The sequence below is a fragment of the Neodothiora populina genome (assembly GCF_041146345.1).
Source record: "Neodothiora populina strain CPC 39397 chromosome Unknown canker_contig_3, whole genome shotgun sequence".
In the NCBI taxonomy this organism is placed as follows: Eukaryota; Fungi; Ascomycota; class Dothideomycetes; order Dothideales; family Dothioraceae; genus Neodothiora; species Neodothiora populina.
The window spans coordinates 242,816-263,035 of NW_027191417.1; the positions used below are offsets into that span (position 1 = coordinate 242,816).

Sequence of the window (20,220 nt, forward strand, 5' to 3'; positions counted from 1 at the left end):
TGACCGCGCGCCTGCCCGACTCCCAAAAGGGCCTCGCCCATGATAACTGCTGACGCCGAGCCACACTGATAGGAGCGACATCGTCTTGTCAATCCTCCCGTCGCGCCCCTTCAGCCTCCATCTCGCCGTCTGAGAGCAGGAATGAAGGCCACTTCGAAGCTGACTTCACCACGCCACCAATTATTCACCCCCAGCACCACCTGATCTGATCCAACAACCTCTCATTGCGGCTGCTCGAAATATGGGAAACAACGCCTCCGGCCCATCCATCCAGAGCGAAAAGGACCAGGCACAATCTCACACACCAAGGCCAGATTCCAACATGGATCGGGCTATGCGCAACCATCCGACCACATCTGTCATGAACAGCACCAAGCAGGACCAAGATACGGACCGCCCTCCTCCGGTCAAGAAGAAACAGTACAGCAGCATCATGGCCTTCCGGCTCAGTGACGACGCGAGAAGCTGGATCAAAAGCAACCGCACCCCGATTGCTACTGGAATTGCAAGCGTCAGCTCGACACTCATAGCTGTATGTGACTCTCTGACCACATCAATCGTTTGATCAGTTTTGGAAGTTGCTGACTCGTCCCAGTATCCGCTGGATTTTGTCAAAGCTCGCATGCAATCGTAAGTCTGATGGTGCTGATCCTCAAAATATACATAAAATATACATGGCTGATCCGAATCAGCTACAACACCAGATTCGGTGCCACCGCTTATGATGCCTGGAAACATGAAGGAATCAAGGGCATGTACAGAGGTTTGTCAGCCTCCCCGTCTCATGTCGCATAAAATCTCTGACTCGACTGGACAGGCTGCCTCACCCCAATCTATACGATAGCGTTTGTGCGAGTCATCTCTTTCACCACTTTCCAGAGCTCCAAGCACTTTTACGATGATTTCTCCAAGCTGCAGTTCGGCGTCTCGCCACTCGACATGGCCAACGCCCCGGGACAGTACCCGAATATACATACTTTCGGCTGCTTCTTTTTCGCCGGCTGCGCTGCTGGCGCTGTCATCCCTGCCTTCGCCGCTCCCTTCGAACTGCTGAAGCTTAAGTCGCAATTGGCAGGCAAGATGGCTCGCGATAGTAACGCAAAAGCCGGCTCTGCCAAATTCAAGACCGGCACCTGGGGCCCCGCACTCGATATGATCCGCGAGCGGGGTGTCTTTTCGCTGTGGAAGGGTTTTGGGTACCACCTTGCGCGCGACACACTCGGAACAGCCATTTACTTCAGTGTCTACGAAGCAATCAAGCAGACTCTAGCCAATGCTCGTGGCAATGACCCTACCGACCGCCGAGCCAGTATGCTCGCCGGTGGGTTTTGTGGCATGGCGAGTTGGATCATTGTAAGCCACTTCCTATCCGCTCTTCCCTCACCTCGCCCCTGCTAATTCACCCCATTTCAGATTTATCCGATCGATGTCAAGAAAACGCTGTACCAAAAGCGTTTCTTATCTGGTGAACCGCTAAAGGGCCCCAGCGGCAACAAGCTCAACTACCTCAATGCTGCTGGATATCGCGGTAAGTTGCCGAACTCGTTTGACACAAGCAAGCTCGCATAACTAATCGCCGCAATATAGGTCTCGGAGTCTCCATGGTGCGTTCTGGTGTTATCAACGCCATGTTCTTCCCTGTATTCGAAAGTCTGAAGCGCGTCATCAATGCCTTATGACTACATGACGGAGGCCCGGACCACCCCGGAACCGACGTGGATTAATACCACATAGACTCATACCAGAGTGACACAAACTCTGAGATGACCAATACACACCATCCTGGCGCAGGATGTTCCACTACTGCGTTTGCACAAAGGCAGCGAACGCAAAGTAGTACCACAGTCGACACATCAAGGTCGACTACCACTGTACCTACACCACTTTGCCTTCCATTCAGCGAGGAGTTTCCAGAGGTTTTAGCATGGGACGGACGATGGTTAACGGGAGTTGCATATTGGGAAGGCGTTGTGCGTTCACTACCAAAAATACCCATCAAGCCTATGTGGATAGGGGCGGATTCTTATGGCGTTCTCTACTGTACTTTTAGCAAGTAAGCATGCATGCACGGGAAACGAGCCATGAAGTGAGGGGGAGGGCATGAGCATCGGAAAGACATGCACAGGTATATTTGAGCGCCCCTACTGAAGAAGTGGAAGCGGCCTGCTCTTCTTTTTTTTTTCCTTTTTCTTTCTTTTCTACATGATCAGAGATGACTTACAATTACTTTCTTTTGAATTTTGTCTTGTCACATGCCGTAGATCTACTTCAGAGGTAGACTCTTAACACTGCTTCCGATGCACATGCGACCGTCACGCGCACACGACGTGAGTTGGCGATCGAGAGCAAGCTCTCTTGTGTTGTTTTTTCCATGCCGTAAGAGGTACTTGTATGTAGTACGTCACTCACATAGCACTGAGCACATGCTACATACCTTACCTTAGCATTTGCGATGGGAGGCTGGAGGTTCCCGATCACTAGCCTCAGTGGCGCGCGTCCTTTCATGCACTGTAATCAATACACTGCGGCTTGACACTGACACGACCTAGCTCAGGAACTCTCTTCCTTTCTTTACCTCTGGCTTTTGTTTTTATATATAAGCGGAATTTTGACTTCCGGTCTCTATCCCGGATAGAAAAGGACCCTTTGAGCGTCTACCGCATGTCATGCACGAGCTAGACCTCACTATCTGCCGGTAATTGGTGTCCAGAGGCGTGACGGAAGCTGTGATAGTGGGGCTTTGCTTGAGAACAAGGAGGGGCACGCCTGTGTCAAGAAGTCGAGCTTAGATCACACCGGCTTGTCAAGAGAGGACATTTGCATCCTCATGTTGAAAAACTTCATTCATAACCGAGCTTTGATTACCTGATCATCACCATCTTACCGTTTGTCAGACCCTCGAAACCCATCATTGGCACTTCGCAGCAGGTGTCAAACAAAGGCATAAGCTGTGGTGGCTATTGAGCGTTCTTCCAACCGGCAGCCGGACTTTTCAGCTGTTGCCTTGACAACCAATCTGCATTTCTCCATCTTTCTTCGCAATCCTTCCCTTAAAGATTGGCGTTCCATTGGCTCACATGGCGCAATCTCATGGCGCTCTGGTTGCGCGCACCTCCGGGTAGGAAATCAGGGCATGGACTAGCTGAGCAGGGGGTACTCGTACCGCATTTCATACTGCCATTCAAAGTATGCAATCTAGGTAGGTTCGAGCATGGCCGGCGTGGCGGGCGGTTGGAAAAACGATGTGGCTGGTGCTCACCCAAGGTTGCGCCTCTGTTTATCCTCGCGAGCAATGAGCCTGGCAGTGTGTGTTTCCCGCACCACCCGCATGTGAGTGATTGATTCTAGCCGTACGGAACATTGCATGGGTGAGTGCCATTATCGAAGCTCACTACATGTTGCCCTGCCATTCCTTTGAAAGTCTACCATAGTAATCATCTTTCGTGTGTGCGTGTGTGTTTTCTGGAATCCGTACGCTCCACCTGCGCTTTTCCAGCATCTAAACAACATCTTCGTCTTTGCGGCCAGGAAAGCCTCTATTGTGCGACACCTATCATGGATTGACCGAAGACATTGATCTGCGACCTGATCCCCGACCCGGCCTTACGACATCGTGCGCTCTTTCGCGATTCCATGCCAGTCACTATCGCATCATGTTGAGACGAAGGCTCCCGCCACATGTCTTAGGCATTTTGACACTGGCGACCGCACAGAACATTGCGGCATCCGAACTCCCATACAACCCGACTAGGATCTTCCACGCCAATGCTTCTAGCTATGCCTATGTCATCCAACCCGACACCGACTCCAATGGTCAAGCGCAACTAATATCAGTCGATGTGACAAGTACTCTCGAGGCCTCGAGCTTTTCAAAAACCACCCTTTACTCGACACTACCATTCTTAGAACAGGACTCCAATGCTGCTTTGTTATCAGTCGCCGACAATGGTGGAAACATAACTCTGGTCTCTGGTGATTGCTCGAGTCAAGCCCCTCCTCAGATCTGGACATTCACGCCGGATCCAAAGGCAAAGAAAGGCAATGGCACGTGGACACAGCAGACGCTGTCGTCGCAAGATGCACTGGGAGGAGTCAGGTTCCTAGGGGGTGGCATGGCTTACTCTGAAATAGCGAATGGCAACTCATCCGACACCAACCTCTACACGTACGGTGGCATGTGCCCAACCGAAGGAGCGACTGCGGCCACCTGGACTACGGCTGCTAATTATACACATCAAACCGTCGAATTCACTGTAGAGCAAGCAAGTAGCGGAAACACCTCGTACGCTGCGAAGGCAATAGCTGGCAGAGGACCGCCAGTTGCAGAAGCAGGCTTCAGCTTGACACCTCTAGTACCCTCATATTCCGCCGATACAACGGATGCGACCCAACAGCAAAGCTTTGTCTTGATTGGAGGCCACACCAACGGAGCTTTTATCAATATGTCCCAGGTTGCCATGTTCTCTCTTCCACAGCAGAGTTGGACTTTCCTAGGCATCGATAGTGTCGGCAGTGCCAGCTCCAAGGCCAAGAAAAGACTCTCCGCAAGATCCTCCAGCAATAGTGTTGTTGAACCAAGGTCTGGTCACACTGCCGTGCTCAGCGAGGATGGTGACAGTATTGTGATGTTCGGTGGCTGGGTTGGAGATGTGACCACGCCCGCGAAACCACAATTGGCCATCCTCGAGCTCGGGTCAGGTTTCGGTGGTGATGGAGACTGGGCCTGGAATGTGCCAACTTCCGGCAGTGCCAATCTGACCGGATCGGGACTTTACGGCCACGGCGCCGTCATGCTGCCCGGAGGTGTGATGATGCTGTCAGGAGGATTCTCTATCCCATCCCCGAGCGCAACCTCCCGTATGTTTCGAAGGGCAACAACAGCCACAAACACTCAGACCCTATTCTACAACGTCACTTCTTCAACATGGCTATCCTCGTACGATCCGCCAGCTGCAGCAACATCTTCTTACTCGTCTTTGGGCAGCAACGAGAAGAGCAAAAGCCTTTCCACGCCCGGGCAGAAAGCTGGTCTTGGTGTTGGTCTGGTAGTCGGGGTAGTCCTTATCGTTGGACTGGTCGCTTACTACTTCTGGCGCGCTCGTCGACAGAAGAAGAAGCGAGAGAACAGATTGAGCGACAAGGAGGGTCTGGTCAGGCGAAGTGACACGTTCGGCAACAACTGGTATGCGGGCAGCGACACTGGAATAGATGGAAGAGGGGGCTCTGTCGCAGCTGGTGGAATGTGGGGCGAGAAGCCTAGCACTGCTGCCGAAGGGTACGCCTCGCTCCCGCAAAACTATAGTGAACAGCCTGTTCCGGAGTCCAGACGAGACGTAGAGCGATCAGGTGTCCTTGTGAATGTCCCCAGCCCGACAAGAGGCTTGAGGAAGAATGGGCCGACTCGCGCTCAGTATCAGTATCATGCCGCGCCCAGATACGAAGATGGAAGAGTCAGCAGGTCAAGCGGCAATATTCATCCTATCGAGGAACGCGACGAAGAAGAGGATAGAACCTCAGCGACGGGTGGAATGAAGCCTTTAACCCTAGTCGAACGCAACTTCGGACCAGCCGCAGGTGCCCATGGCGGAGACAAGAGACAAGACGATCCATTCAAGGACCCACCACCAAATCCCCTACGCAGCCATCCTGTTTCTCCTGAAATCGGTCCTCCTGTAGGCAGTACTGTTCGTCGCTCGATTACCAATGCGACAAACGCAACGAATATTAGCAACATCACCACTGGCACAGACCAAGTCTCGAATTGGATTCGAGAGTGGACTGCCTCGTACGCCGCAGCAATGCGTCCAACCTCAGACAATCCAGCTAGTAACAGCAGTGGACGTGTCTCTCCGACCAAGACGGACGAGCGAACCTCATCAAACCTGAGTGAGCAATCGAATCGTTCTGGTATTTCAGCCGGCGCGACCAGCGTTGCTCGTACTTCATCCACCCGCTCGGCCATGTTCTTTGGTCTGTCCGGGAGACCATCCATCACACCTTCACACACACCTATTGAGTCCACATTCCCTAATAACATCTCGGGCCCCAGTCGAAGCGGATCACCTATTCGCAACGAGTTTCGGTCCCACTCGGGTCATCATCTCGTCGCCGAGCGTCCCTACGCCCAGCGAAGTACAACCGCAGATTCGTACAGTACAGCAGCAACCACCTGGGGTCAACTGATGGAACAAGGCGAGGCTCTCCTTGGAACTGCCAGTCCGACGCATAATACCAGGAAATATGACACCGCCATTGCACCTCTCAATTACCCCAAGCGACGTAACGGTCAGAAACCAGGACAATTGCCGCACGAACAATCAGATTCGTACCTTTTGGCTAATGCCGGTCCGACACCTCCAATCCCACCTCGCAGACGACTCGGTTGGATGGGGAGTCTTCGTCGTGCGCTTGGTACCTACGATCGCAGTTTCTCGTCTGCAGCACCTCTGAATCCTCATCATGGAGATTCGAAGTCAATGCCGCCGCCCATGCAAGAATACTATGACCACATCGCATCAATCCGTTCCAACTCAACTTCACCGAACAGGGGCCAGCGCGCTGGGGCTCACAGTCGCGCAGGTGCTTCGTCCAGCATGTCAAACGGCCCTAGAAGAACAGCGAGCGACAGTTCCGAGTTTCTGCGTCTGAAGCGCGGTAGACGCGACTGGGAGGCTGACGCAGGAGACGGAGAGGATCCACGCTGGGCGCCCTACCGCGATGAACCAGACCTGGGCGATTGGGGAGAGGGCATGGTACCGGACATCGTGCTGCAGCGATACTACGACGTCGATAAGCCTCTACCTCCTATCACAGGCCCGAATGGCGTCGGAAAGAGGGGACATGGCAGGAACCGAAGTGGAACAGTGCTCAGCTCGCGCAGGCCCGTCGATAGTGCCATGGATGTAGATCTGCGCCGGGATGCGGGCTCACGACAAGAACCAAGAAAAGCTGGCCCAGACGGCGACGAGGACGGCGAAGGCGATTGGGACGTCGAAGGGGCGATCGCCAAACGAGACGTCCAGGTCATGTTCACCTTACCCAAAGCTCGCTTACGAGTCGTTAATGCGGACCCGGAGAGTGCGAGCCAAAGAAGCGTCAGTGGAGGCAGTGCTGCAGCCGTCAATGTGGTGACAGCAATCAATGATCCTACTGCTGTCACCGCGGCTCAGCAGCAGCAGCTTCTGCGAGTCAAGTCCGAAACGGACAGTCTCGAATCCTTCCGGACCGCACAAGCACAAGTCGGCGCGAGCTCCCATGACAGTAACGGTGGAGATTCGGCCCGCGAGAGCGCAGAAACCGTCCGCAAAACGAGCAATTACGGCGTCGAAATCACAGAGTGGGAACGCCAGGCGCTCGAGCAGCGAGACGATGAAGAAAACCAGCGTGTACCTCCACCCACCACGACAGCTACCACTATATCGCGAAAGCCCATTCCTCGTCGAGCTGTCGCGAATAACAACGATGACGACGATGTACAGGTTGTCGATATGAGGAGAAGCAGAAGATAACCCACTCGTTGTCCTTCTGCTTCAATAAATGAAGTATAGATATCATGAAGGCTGGCTGGGGATATAGAAAAGGGAAAAATTGGCTTCGGCAGGTATATATATCATGGCTAACATGGGATCTTGGATTGGACGAGACGATGGCATCATGATGATTATATCTATCATCTTTACGACCGAGCTGGGCCCCGGGAGGGATGGGCTATCTGTGGGATTGTTTCTGTTTACACCGCGCTTGCTATTTACTTGCTTGCTTGGCTTTCTTCGTTCTCCTCTGCCATGTCTCGTTCAGGGATTGGTCGACTGACTTACTTGTATGACTTTTTTTTCCTCTTGCGAAGGCGTTTTCGCAAAGGAGGGGAGGAGGGCCGTTATCCACTGCTTGGTGGTGGGAACCTCATCTATCAGCAAACCCAACCTGCTGCTGCTGCTGCTGCTCATGTGTCGAGACAGACCTGGACATCGTCGGTGTTTTATGTACCTTTTTTGCTGTTGATAGAAATACTGAAGTTGAGACTTTTTCTTGCATCTGTGATGAATGATTTGAGAATCATTCGCGTATGCAATGTGTCGCTTCTTACTGTAATGCTATGCTCTATGGATTGAGTCTGTGGTCTGAGCACATACTTAGCGACAAATACTTCGATCGCCCAGAAATTCGTCTTATTGTCCATCGACACTCCAGTCCATGCTTCAGTTGTGAAGTCCCAACATGGCACTGAATCACATGTCCAGAGATGCCTTACTGCAGATAGGGGTAATTATTGTACAGTAACCCTACAGTACTGTAGTTGCTTGCTTGCTTGCTTTATCCAGTACAAGTAAAGCAAGCGAGAAGCCAAGGCTGAGCTGCTGCTTAAGAAAAGGGGCGGCCAATGCACGATCATGCTTGGCCGTGCGCGCGCGCGCGCGAAAGAGGTCCCTTATCGGTCGGTACAGTAGGTCGATCTACTGTAATTACTCCTTATAGGCGCGTCTATGGTTGTTCCTGCGCGTTTCTTACTCGGAGTCGACTAGGCTACTCGTCGCCGCAGGCCTCTTTTGTTCATGGAAGCAGATTTGCGCTATCTCCTTTCTTTCGTGCGCCTCTCGGCTGGGATGCCGATGTAGATGTGGCGTAGTACAGTGGCACTCTATGTCGTGTAATGGTTGGGAGATGTGGAAAAGTTACCTGCTGTACTTCGAGTTGGGACTCGTCTTGGCGTTCTAGTGCGCCTGTACTTGTACCTGCAGGAGCGAAGTGGACCGCAGATCAAGGGTTGTAGAAGTACCTTACGACCAAGTGATCAAAGACTCAGACGCATTGAGGTGGTTTACTTATTTATGAGCACATCACAGCCTCTCAAGGTTCTTATCACGATTGCGTTACCGAATGACTCGTAGACTCTATAAACTTCTCACTGCTCGACCAGTCGCTGTCTTGCTGCAAAGTGTATCTCTTCCACCATTAGACTTTCGCCTCAGGGCCTGCCGCCCCAGTGTCCAGCACGCGCGCTAAAAGGCTAATCCATCGGTGAGATTTCGATAACCAACGGCTACATGGGTGATCTTGCACGTAAAGATGCATGACCGTTTCCACGACCACAGCTGAGACGAGCTGAACTGGACAACGTCTTTCGAGGTCACTCTTTTACCTCCTTCAGTCGAGGTGCTTGCTACAAGTCTCTGGGTCGCCATCGTTGGATATGGTGGTTCTGGGGTTGGGACTATTGGCGGCCTACGAGCGAACCTTTCATGGGGCCTCTTCTGTCGTCTCGTCGAGTAAGTGACTGGCTACCTTACTTCCTGTGTGAGCGATTGGTGGTCGATCCACTGTACAGTACTGTAGTTCTACCGTCTTGTGGAAACTCCTCTTGGGACTGCGGGACATCTTACAGTAGTAGGTAATATTCTGGCCCGAAACGGTAATGTGAGAACCTGGTTGTCCTTTTTCCCCCCTTTGCGATGGATTGACAGCTACTACTGTATGTGGCACCGAAAAGACGGTACAACAGCCACCAACCCTTATACCTATCTTAGGGGGTTCAGCAGAATCCAGCCAATACAATTGTCTGCCATGGGTTTGGCGTCCACACAGGTAGGTCTTGTGGGAAGCTCTCTTTTCTTTCTTGTCATCTTGTGTCGCATCTGTTCCTCTTTCCCATTCTTGTATAGGCTGTCGTCGCGATGGCTTCTACCACTTCCATTCCTTTAGTGTTTCGTACGACGACTTTCAAGATCTTAATACCTTTGGTGCTGCTGGCGGTGTCTTCTTATTTCTTCTGGCCTATACCCTCGTCTGCAACATCAACGTTACCGACGCCACACTTGGACGTGAGCAAATGGGGATTATCCAGCTCTAGCACCTGGGTCTACAAGTTCCCTAGAGATGCGAATCACCATGGTCTCTCTGCAGAACAATGCGATGCGGCATTTCCAGGATTCTATGGAGATATTGAGTCTGCGGTAGAGTCGCGGAAGAACAATCCAGTCACTTTGAATGAAATTAAGATTCATGATGACAAGTGCCTCGTACGGGTCCTGATCTACGATTCCGAGGTATGTCAAATCTGGCGCGATGTTTTCCGTAAAGTACGACTAAACCATTCCAAGATCTTCATTATCCAAGGAAAGACAAACAAATATTGCTGGATCGGACAATGGCATGAGCGAACGACTGGACTTTTACATTCCATCAACCGCGCAGTGATGAGCGTGCCATACGGAACCATCCCGAATATCGAGTTCGTGTTAGACTTCGACGATGACCCGCAGAGACCCATCGACATCATGCGCGGTCATGGTTCAAACAAGTCGACAGTCTGGGGACTCACACGCCGGGAGAACCAGCGTCACATCTGGCTCATCCCAGATTACGCATACTGGGCATGGCCATCCGCGCGCGTCGCCAGCCACCAACAAGTACGCCGCAAGATGGCAGACGCCAACGCCAAATTCCCCTGGGCGAAGAAGATATCCAAAGTCGTCTGGCGCGGCACCACACATCTGAACCCCGGCATCCGATGGCCGCTTGTGAAGCTGGCAAAGGAAAAGGAATGGGGCGACGTCAAGGTCTGCGACATCTACCAGCCAAAGACAAAGCAATTCTGCATCACACAGGACCAACATTGCCAGTACAAATTTCCTGTGCACACGGAAGGATACACGTACTCTGGCCGCCTGAAGTACCTCCAACTATGCAACAGCGCGCCCGTGGTGCACAAGCTCAAATGGCTCGAGCACCACCACGGCGTCATGCGACCAAACGGCACGAACCAGAACTTCATCCAGGTGGAGCGCAACTGGACAGATCTAGAATCAAAGGTAAGCAGACCCTGAAACACCCCACGACCCAGCACTAACCCCCCCAACCCAGATCCTCTACTATCAAGAACACGAAGAAGAAGCGCAGCGCATAGCGCAAAACAACTACGAAACCTTCTACGAGCGCTACCTGACGCCCGCCGCGACATCATGCTACTGGCGCAAGGTCTTCCACGGCTGGTCGCGCGTCCAAGGCTTCGAGCCCCAGCTGTATGTCAAGAACGAGACGGACGGCAGGATGATGCTGCGCGGCACGTCTTTTGAACAGTATGTTGTTAACGCTACTAAGGCTTGGCCTGCTGCTTGAGATTTTGCGTTTCTTTTCGCTGTAGCTTTTTGGATCGAGGGGTTTGGGGGTTCTTTTTTGGTGGGTTGGGATCACGGAGTCTTGATAGGGTGAGAAGGGTGTGTGATCGATGATGTGAATATAATCTGAGAGATATCCAAATGTAAAACGCGGCATATACTTGACCTATCAATTCCATGCTTTCCGAGCTCACAAACGCACGCGAGACACTCATTGCGAAAACAAGACTGAGTAATGCAAGACAGAAAAAACCGTGTCCTGATACAGAATATATATATGCATATACGAAACTCATCCCCATCAAGCCAACCTCAGCTCACAAACACCAATCGACCTCAATAACACTATCAATATCACTCCTGCCACCCGGCCGAGTGGGATCCGGAATCTCGGCGCGCTTGACATAAAACTGCCTGACGCAGCCCTGGGCGTCTCCCTCAGCATGCACGAAGCGCCAACTAATCTTTTCGATGCCAGCCTTCAGCGCGGGCCTCAACTCGCCCAGACTATCGTGAAACTGCCACCCGTCGCCCGGCATCGAACTGCCCGGATACGGGTACATTGTGCCTTCTACAAGGTCCAAGTTCGGGAGGCCCTTGGGGTATCGCGCGATGCTGAACCCGTTGGTGAAGACGACTTCCTCGGCGTGCGAAGTGTAGCGTTGCAGAAAGGCGTCTGCGCCCGCGACGTCGCTGACGAGGTGAGCGGTCGGCACAGGGAACTTGTGCCAGCTCTTCCAGTGGTGGATGGTCAGTAGCGGGTCCGGCCCGGACTCGTACCATCCTGACATGTCGCCGAACATGTCTAGCTGGTTGAGACCGGGGAGTTGGGTCAGTTGCACGGTCGGGGAGGTGATTCTGCGCACGCACGCGCGCCACATGGCGTCGCCCCAGCCGGTCTTGAGAGCGAGGCATTCGGGCGTGTGAGAGGCTACTTGTGCGAGCAGGGGGAGTGATATGAAGATGCCGGCGCCACCCCATGCTTTGAGTCCCTCTGTTGCGATCCCGATATGGCGCTCGGACAGCGAGCCCAGGTACCAGTTTTTGGTAGGGTCGAAGGCGGAGAGAGCATTGTGTAGGCGAGCGAGGGAGACGAAGAAGGTGTCGTCGTCTATGATGCCGAACCACTTGGTCTTGGGCCCGCGGTTGTCGTACATGGCCTTGCCTAGACCGAAGTTGCTTTTCGACTCTGACTGCTCCGAGTAAGATGGTGGCAAGATTGTGACGTTGACGTTGAAGGCCACGATTGTGTCTAGTGTAGAGTGAAGCGCTGTGTCATTCGGGGTGTCTCGAAGCAATACCAGGAGTCGTGCGTTGGTGTTCGAGAGCCATCTCGCCATTTGCGGTAGACTGTCATCAAGTCGGTGCAGTGAGGTGGCCACTCCAAGCATGATCGTCTCCGATCCGGCAGCTGATATCGAAGCGCTGCGCGGTACAGGTAATGAAACCGTACTTCCGCAACTTGGGAATAGTGTCCGATTAACATCGCCTTTGTCATTGCTTCCTGCTGTTTCTATGTATGAGGGCTCTGTGAGGAGAGGCCATGATGCATTCAGGGCAGACTGTCGGACTACTCCTCGCGAAGGCTTAGCCACTACACAGTGCCGACGATACTCGAACGTCTTCGATGTGATATTCAGGCGTTCTAAGACTTCCATGTCATACGAGGGACTATTACTGGATTTCTTGCCCGTCCATTGTGACCGGACCATATCCGTGTAGTCCGGCGTACGGAAGAAAAAGAACGATGCAATAAGCAATAGGATTACTCCCGCCGTCCAAGCAAGACGATCATATCGCCTAGCTGGTGTTTTCATATAGATAGACATGACAGGCGCTCACGTCTTCGACTCGTGAAATCGTGTACGATGTCAAGACCTCGAAAGTGTCCCTTGGATGTAGTTTGTAAATCAACCAGACAGACATGATCGAATAGACCTTATCAACTCCCATGATTAGTGGCGCTTGATCGCCTGCCGGGCAGAAAACGTTCACATCGTTTCAGGAGCTGATGCGTTGCTGCTGCCGCAAGTCAACGTTGTTGATAGTCGAGTCGTGTAGAGATCTGGGGTGGCGGTATAGTCAAAGTATCCTTTAAACCTGAGTAATTCAGTAACATACTGGGGAAAGTCGGATGATCCTTTCTTGTTGTGGTATTGATAGACCAGCACTATCGTTCGTTTTATGATCTTGGTTAGCTTGGATATGCAGGGACAACGTCTTCCCCTTTTGCATTCTGTGATCAAGCCGCGCTCCACCAGCAGTCCAATACCTTGCACTGTACCGCATGTGCTCTGCAGACCCCTATCTCCTTTGCTTCAATCGCAAATGTCCAGTCATTCTAGAGCGTAGACTTGAACTACACTACACCTACAAGTGACACATGTATACAACACTACTATCTGTAGTGACGGGCACGAGACAATGCGCTGCCTCTGTATAGAAATGATAATGAATGTATTTGATCTGCATGTGCAGTAGGTGTCTTCTCAGAGCTTAGAGATCTGTGTTATTTTCTATCAGGAGGCGTTACTTGTGATTTAGATCTGGATGGCTGTACTACACGCTAGCAGTGGCCATGGATAATATAATATTAGTGGCGCAGAGAGCTGCTGAACAAGTTTTGACATCGCTGACAAGCCATCCGTGAGGCCTTAGTGCCTGCTTCGCAGCTTTCCTACTGCCATGAAGCTTTGTTTTCTTGTGCCCAGTCATCGAAACTTTGTGGTGCTTTTCCAGTCACCTTCTCAACTTCACCTTCAAGCGTCGCCTCAAAGCCGTCCCTAGCATACATCTCCAGCCATGCCAGCAATTTCGCATAGTCCTCGGCCAGACCCAAATTCTGGTAACGCTGCTGGACTTGCTCAGTGGATATTTTGGCGTGGACTATTTCACGTCCCAAGATACTGCTAAGCTTCAGAGCGATCTGAAATGTGGGTCAGCATTCAGATTACTCTCGCATCTACGGATTACAACATCTATACCTCATCGTAGCTCAGAGGCTCCGGTCCCGTAATCGTCACATCGGTCGGTGGCGGATTAAGACTTGTCAAGCATGTAAATCCTACGCTCGCGATATCTCGTGCGCTCACGAACGGGATCTTGCCATCTCCGCAGGCCGAGTATATTTTACCCTCTTGCATGATCGTAGGCTTGTGTTGCAATTCGGACAGATTTTCTAGCAACACTTTCAGCATCGTGATTCGAAGCCACATCGACGACAAGATGGCTGTTGTCTTACCCATGAACCAAGTTGGACGGAGAACGGTGTACTCAACACCTATATCGTCCAGATGCTGCCAGACTTTCCCAAGATGCGGTCCATCCTTGGTTGCCGTAGTATATCCTAACAAGACAAAGCGCTTGACCCCATACTGTTGGGCTGCAAGGTCGATGAAGGAAGTCAAAGCAGACGTGCTATCAGCCAGTGGTGATGGGACAATATATGCAGAGGTGATTTTCTGCTTTCCTGGGAGTTCATGGGTGAACGGGCTACTGTAAGTAGACTGGTCAAGCCAATCAAACTTGACCGGTATCATGCCTTTTGGTGCATTCTGTTCTGCACCTCGAGAAGCTACCAGAAAAGGAATATCTGCATCCTCGAGCATTCGAGCAAGGTGCCGGGAGGTCTTGCCTGTACCACCAGTAAGAAGGACCGCCATGTTCGCAATACTCGATGGTCTTGCAGAGTAGTATTGATTGTGTATAAGGAATCAGGCGAGCTGCTCCATCAGAAGTCCTATTCTTGATATCATGTAGTCTATTATGTAGTCTCTGCTCATAGTCACACGGCAGTCACTGTATTTATGTTTCTCGCACACTGGTGACTGGAATTACTGAATAGCAAGGCACCTGCAATACCCAAGTATGATTTATAATCGTATACAGTCCTGCCAGACTCCACGGTTGGTAAAGTCTTGGTTGCAAACTATTAATGAACGATCTCACGTTCGCAGCTCTTGATCGAACGCATAGGCAAGCGAATGAGCTGTGGAATGATAGTCTTTCGGAGGAATACATTCTCCCATTTGGAGAGACTGCTACTGTATCAATCTGCGCTTGGCTCTGACGCCCAGCTCTAAACGGAGGAATCCTTCCCGCTCATCCTGACGGAGTTAAGTGTACGTCCTGACCTGCTGGAGTCAACAAGTGTACATCCTGACATGCCACACTTCATGCATTTGGGTGGTGCAAACATCCGTCGCCTCTGATAAATCAATCTTGTGCGACATTGTGTAATACTTGTGCAACACTTTAACTGCGCCTCGACTCGAGAATAGTGCGAGGCTTCACGATAGTCGTCCGCACAGATGATCACGAAGCTTCGTCGTCGTTGATCAATCATTTTATTTACCTTAACCATGTCCTCACTATCCCACCATCAAAGTGTCTTTCACATTACAAAGCCCAGCGTGCCTAATGATGGCGCCCACTCGGGTGCGAGAAAACGAAATCGCCAAGCTGTATCATGTGCAGCATGTAGAGCAAGGAAGTCAGTATCACCTTTGAATCACTATTCGATGTGAGGCACTACTAACGAAATCGAAGGCTGAAATGTGACCGACAACTACCATGTACTGGATGTGCGAAGAGAGGAGACTCGGACTCTTGCATATATGCCAATGACAATACTAGTGATCGTAGCCACCGTGATGGAACCCCTCGAACCTCAGAGGCACAGTTTCGCCTGCAAAGGCTCGAGTCTATCGTCACTAGTCTCATGCAGATGCCTAGTGACAGTGGTAGACCTCAGAATGAGTGTAACGCCGAGGAGGCAGGTATGGAATGCGTGAACATGCCGCAGGTCATTTCTTCGGGAGGCCATCTCGACATGCGTGGATCAGAAAGCAACTATTTTGGGAACACTCATTGGACGACTATACTGGAGAATGTAGGTGTACACGAATGCTCGTAGTCATGATCAGGCATCGTTGACAATATCAAGATTCGGGAGATCCAGGGTGTTCTTGAAACGACCTCGGATGACAATGACCAGATAGACTCGTCGACTCCGATAGACGGCGCAGATATTGTCTTTGGATCACTGCAACCGCTTACGATGAATGAGGCCTGCAAATCGTTGCCGCCGAGATCTACCGTCGACAGGATGCTGGCAGTGTATTTCAATGCCAAACAGATACAATTTTTAGGTCGGCTGATGTACCAAGTCTCTTGTTCTATACGTTACTGACCTAGACCAGGACTGACACATACTGGTAAATTCTTGCGTGAGGTAAATTCATCTTATTATCCTCTTCTACATGACAAGGACACAGAAAACTGATAGTAATACATAGTACGAATCCTTCTGGGCCGACGCATCTTCTGTATCACTCCTCTGGATGTCAATGCTCTTTTCGATACTCTTCATTTCTTCGAGAATCGAGCAGGCAAAGACGTTCGACGGCTCAGTCTACACTAACGAGATATCTCAAAACATCTACTTCACTCGCGCTCGACAAGCACTGATCGCTGGAGAGTACCAAAAGGGAAAACCTTACTCGGTTGAGTCGGTGACTATCTATGGCATGTGCAAATACACGCAGTGCGACGACCCCGACTCGGATGTATGGATGATCATGGGTGTTGCTACACGCCTTGCTGTGAAGATGGGATACCATCGGGACCCCCGTCATCTGGGTCAAGTCTCTGCGTTCGAAGGAGAGATGAGGAGGCGAGTTTTCTTCTATGTACAGACTTTTGATCTAATTTTGTCTTTTTCTGCTGGACTCCCCGCGATGATCCGTGAAGAAGAATGCGATGTCGACCCTCCGAGCAATCTTTGGGACTCTGACTTCGACGAAGACTGTGAGGTACTTCCACCATCGCGCCCGCCAACCGATCCTACACCCATGCTCTATTATTGTACCAAGGATCGACTACTTAGAGTCTTTCGAAGTGTATTTCGCCTGGCGATGTCCTTTGAAAGCCATGCCTATGCAGATATACTCAAGCTCGACAAGGAACTTGACGAGGTTCGCTCATCGATCCCACCCACACTACGACCGAAACCTCTGAGCTCTTCAATCGTTGATCCTCCTGATCTTATCGTTAACAGACGACATCTTGAGACGATGTATCTGAAGGTCCTCTGCGTCCTACATCGTAAATACCTCACCCACGACAGGTCGAACCCCAACTTTCAGTATTCTCGCGACAGATGTACAAGTGCAGCACTGAGATTACTCGAATATCAAATGGAACTTCAGATCGCCTGTCGACCAGGAGGTCAACTCTACGAAGAAAGATGGATGCTGTCCAGCATCAATCAACAGAATTTCCTCCTGGCGGCCATGATCATCTGTCTTGACTTTTATGAAGTTGCCAAATCCCCCGAATTCGCAAGCTCCGAGGAAAGAGCATCACAGTCCAAGAAACAAGAACTGTTGAAGCGTGCTTACGACATATGGGTTTCGTTTGGAGACCTCTCACGGGAAGCTCAACGAGCGGCCAAAGTCATTTCTGCTCTGCTGTCAAAAGTGCAACGGCCGGACATGGCTTTCACGCCATCAGCTTCGAGTCGCAGTAATCCGACATCGTTAGGCAGTATTTTATCGGAGCCTGGCTTGACAAATGTCTCCATCGCCTTGATTTCCCCTGAAGATCTGATCCATGGCGAGTCTGCGTCGAATGATTCAGTGAGGGAACAAATGCACGCTAGTTTCGACTCATTACAGGTAAACATGAGCTGTGTAAATCCACTAGATACGCTTTTCGATACCTCTGATAACTTCGATTGGGTAAGATCATCGTATAAAATATTGCATTCGCAAATACGAACCTGTATCACTAATGTGTTGTCTTGCTAGGCACTTCTTGATCAAGGTTTCTTCGATCGTCTTCAAAACGTCGATCAAAACTTTCAGCTCTGACACCAATCATATGACTGGCAGCTGCAGAGGAACTCAACTTTAGCCACAACTATGGATGAATGTCCAGTATCACGACTTAATGCTGTAGCTTGGGGGGTAAGGGTACAGGCACACCTCTCGGCTCACTCTCACTAGAGGCGCGAGTATGGATGGTCGAGATGTACGATCGTCTCTCGGCGTGTGCCTGGTGTTCTGGGGATGTGCTGGCTCGCACTCATATAGAGTGTACATTGTCTTATAGCCAGCACTCGATCATGAAGTGGGAGTGACTTCCACGACCAAGTTGTGACTGAGTAGCAGCTAAGCAATGACCAAGAGATGACTGACAGAATGATTGCAGTCATGCTTGTCAGATGGCGCAAGCTTTACTCGATAGACAGCTCATTAGCTACGCTAAACTGGGGGTCATCTCCTGGCAAAATTTCGACGCTAGCTATGCGGTGTCCTAATCGACATTTCAGCTAAAAGTGTGGTAACTCTTTGACCTGCAATTCGGCTTAGGATCTACCGAGAAAGCTCTCCAATTCCGTATAAGATGGAGGTGAAACTTTGTGCTCTCCCAGACATGCGATGCTGTAAGACTCATTTTGTGCGTGTCACTCGATTACTCTCACCGGATTATTCAGACCATGCTTGTTCGTCTTCGCTCTCCGAGAAGTCTGCATTTTCGGGAGCTTTGGCAGCTCAGGACCCCAGAGACTGTACTCCCTCTGCTTTTCACACTCGCACATTTCTCTGGCTTTGGTCGTGCCGTCCACTGCTGCACTTCCTTCGCGGCAGCTCTCGCAACATGTCGGGTCTTTCTCCTCGCAATCCGCGCATACAACTAGAACAAGATGACACCTCGATGTACGACACTTGCTCAACCTATCTTCGGCTTTGCCACAGACATGGCATTGAGAGACAGGATCATGCGAAGCCTCGTCAAGACTCATTGCTCCTCGAGCGTCGAAAACGTAGTTCTTGCCCTTGAAAAGCGAATCATCTGCAGTCATTCGTCCAGCGGCTATTTCCTCGTCCACCCAATCTAGGTATGCTGCTATACCACCACGCAGTGTGCATATCTGGCGATTGACACCGACCGTAGCATCGTCGCGCTCAGCCATCCATCTTGTGGCTTTTTCGCATCTGATACCACCGGTGCAGTACGTCAGTATCTGTCTCTGCGACTCCCCCTCACCAGTCGGTGTCGGCGAGTCCCGTAAGTAAGCCGCCTTATAGTAACGAGGAAACTGCGAGAAGCGGCGAATCTGTGGCCGTACCGCCGGACTCCTCGTCCTAGGATCCACAAAGTAACCGATCCTGCTTTCGTAGTGATTCCGTAGATCCAGCAGCTCGATGTTTTCTTCATAACAGCGACGATGGAACTCGGCCGGCGCCAGTTCCGCGACGACTTGCCACGACAAGGGCGCATAGTTCGTGATACCCAAAGGTGTAATCTCAGCGCAAACACGCACAGAAGCATCCGTGGCTGGGTTGAAGACACAAGCGCAACCCGGCGACGGTTTAAAGAATGCCTTGCGCTCTTCTTCTGACGAAAGCGCCAATCTCGCAAACGACCAATGCGTCGTGCACGCAGAGATGTATTCCTCGATCGCGAAATCCGTGCCGCCGACAGTCACATTGAAGCCTTCAACCGCCACCCTGATCTTGCCCGTGATCTCGAGCCTCGAGGTAATGGCTCTGTGCCATGAGGCTAATTCTTCTACTTGCTCGGATGTGGGCGTGGGGATTGCGGGCTGGTTCGCAAAGTAGCGGTAGAATAGAAGAACTTTGCCGCCGCTGCCTTGCTCGCGCGCTGGACATGTGCATTCGTATGATATCGGGTCTGACGTCCCTTGTTCAAGACGTCGAGTTGTCATTTTGCAGCTGGACTGATATCAGGAATACATGGGTCTGAGTGCACTCTTTAATACCATTGTTGTCCAACTCATAAGTGTGTACCATTAGCGAAGGCAGAGTATGGGCAATAAATCAAAATGACATTTTCCTTGGCGGATTGGTCAACACGCACCAGTCGAGAGGAGGAATTGATGCGTTTTGACCAACACCAGATAATCAATAAAGACATGTGGAGAATATTAATGGGTTTCGTAATGGTAAAAAATACTTGAGTCCCATGCATCAGAGCCAGCGTGGAAAAAGTCACTCGTAAAGTGCTATTGGCATCATATCATGCTGGTCCTATCTACAAAGGATTTTCCATCATAAGGTATCTACAGTCGTACTCTTCT

At 51.1% G+C, this 20,220-nt stretch overlaps 6 protein-coding genes across 6 annotated transcripts; 4 read left to right on the top strand and 2 right to left on the bottom strand.

The window, feature by feature from the left end:
• Positions 1-241: 241 nt before the first annotated feature.
• On the top strand, positions 242-1,679 carry AAFC00_004494 (uncharacterized protein; the record flags this gene model as incomplete). The annotated part of the gene is made up of 6 exons (XM_069344146.1): positions 242-532; positions 596-630; positions 693-763; positions 818-1,353; positions 1,414-1,528; positions 1,588-1,679. The coding sequence occupies 6 exons, from the start codon at positions 242-244 to the stop codon at positions 1,677-1,679; spliced, it is 1,140 nt and encodes a 379-aa protein (XP_069196561.1).
• A 1,974-nt stretch (positions 1,680-3,653) lies between these two features.
• AAFC00_004495 (uncharacterized protein) lies at positions 3,654-7,508 on the top strand (the record flags this gene model as incomplete). The annotated part of the gene is made up of 1 exon (XM_069344147.1): positions 3,654-7,508. The coding sequence occupies one exon, from the start codon at positions 3,654-3,656 to the stop codon at positions 7,506-7,508; it is 3,855 nt and encodes a 1,284-aa protein (XP_069196562.1).
• A 2,163-nt stretch (positions 7,509-9,671) lies between these two features.
• On the top strand, positions 9,672-11,115 carry AAFC00_004496 (uncharacterized protein; the record flags this gene model as incomplete). The annotated part of the gene is made up of 3 exons (XM_069344148.1): positions 9,672-10,043; positions 10,098-10,808; positions 10,861-11,115. 3 exons carry the CDS (start codon positions 9,672-9,674, stop codon positions 11,113-11,115), a joined length of 1,338 nt encoding a protein of 445 aa, XP_069196563.1.
• A 2,676-nt stretch (positions 11,116-13,791) lies between these two features.
• On the bottom strand, positions 13,792-14,776 carry AAFC00_004497 (uncharacterized protein; the record flags this gene model as incomplete). Its single annotated transcript, XM_069344149.1, has 3 exons — positions 13,792-14,040; positions 14,099-14,292; positions 14,356-14,776. The coding sequence occupies 3 exons, from the start codon at positions 14,774-14,776 to the stop codon at positions 13,792-13,794; spliced, it is 864 nt and encodes a 287-aa protein (XP_069196564.1).
• A 699-nt stretch (positions 14,777-15,475) lies between these two features.
• On the top strand, positions 15,476-17,986 carry AAFC00_004498 (uncharacterized protein; the record flags this gene model as incomplete). The annotated part of the gene is made up of 6 exons (XM_069348171.1): positions 15,476-15,606; positions 15,663-16,005; positions 16,060-16,264; positions 16,316-16,347; positions 16,412-17,854; positions 17,924-17,986. 6 exons carry the CDS (start codon positions 15,476-15,478, stop codon positions 17,984-17,986), a joined length of 2,217 nt encoding a protein of 738 aa, XP_069196565.1.
• A 596-nt stretch (positions 17,987-18,582) lies between these two features.
• Positions 18,583-19,848, bottom strand: AAFC00_004499 (uncharacterized protein; the record flags this gene model as incomplete). The annotated part of the gene is made up of 1 exon (XM_069344151.1): positions 18,583-19,848. The coding sequence occupies one exon, from the start codon at positions 19,846-19,848 to the stop codon at positions 18,583-18,585; it is 1,266 nt and encodes a 421-aa protein (XP_069196566.1).
• Between the last annotated feature and the right edge of the window lie 372 nt (positions 19,849-20,220).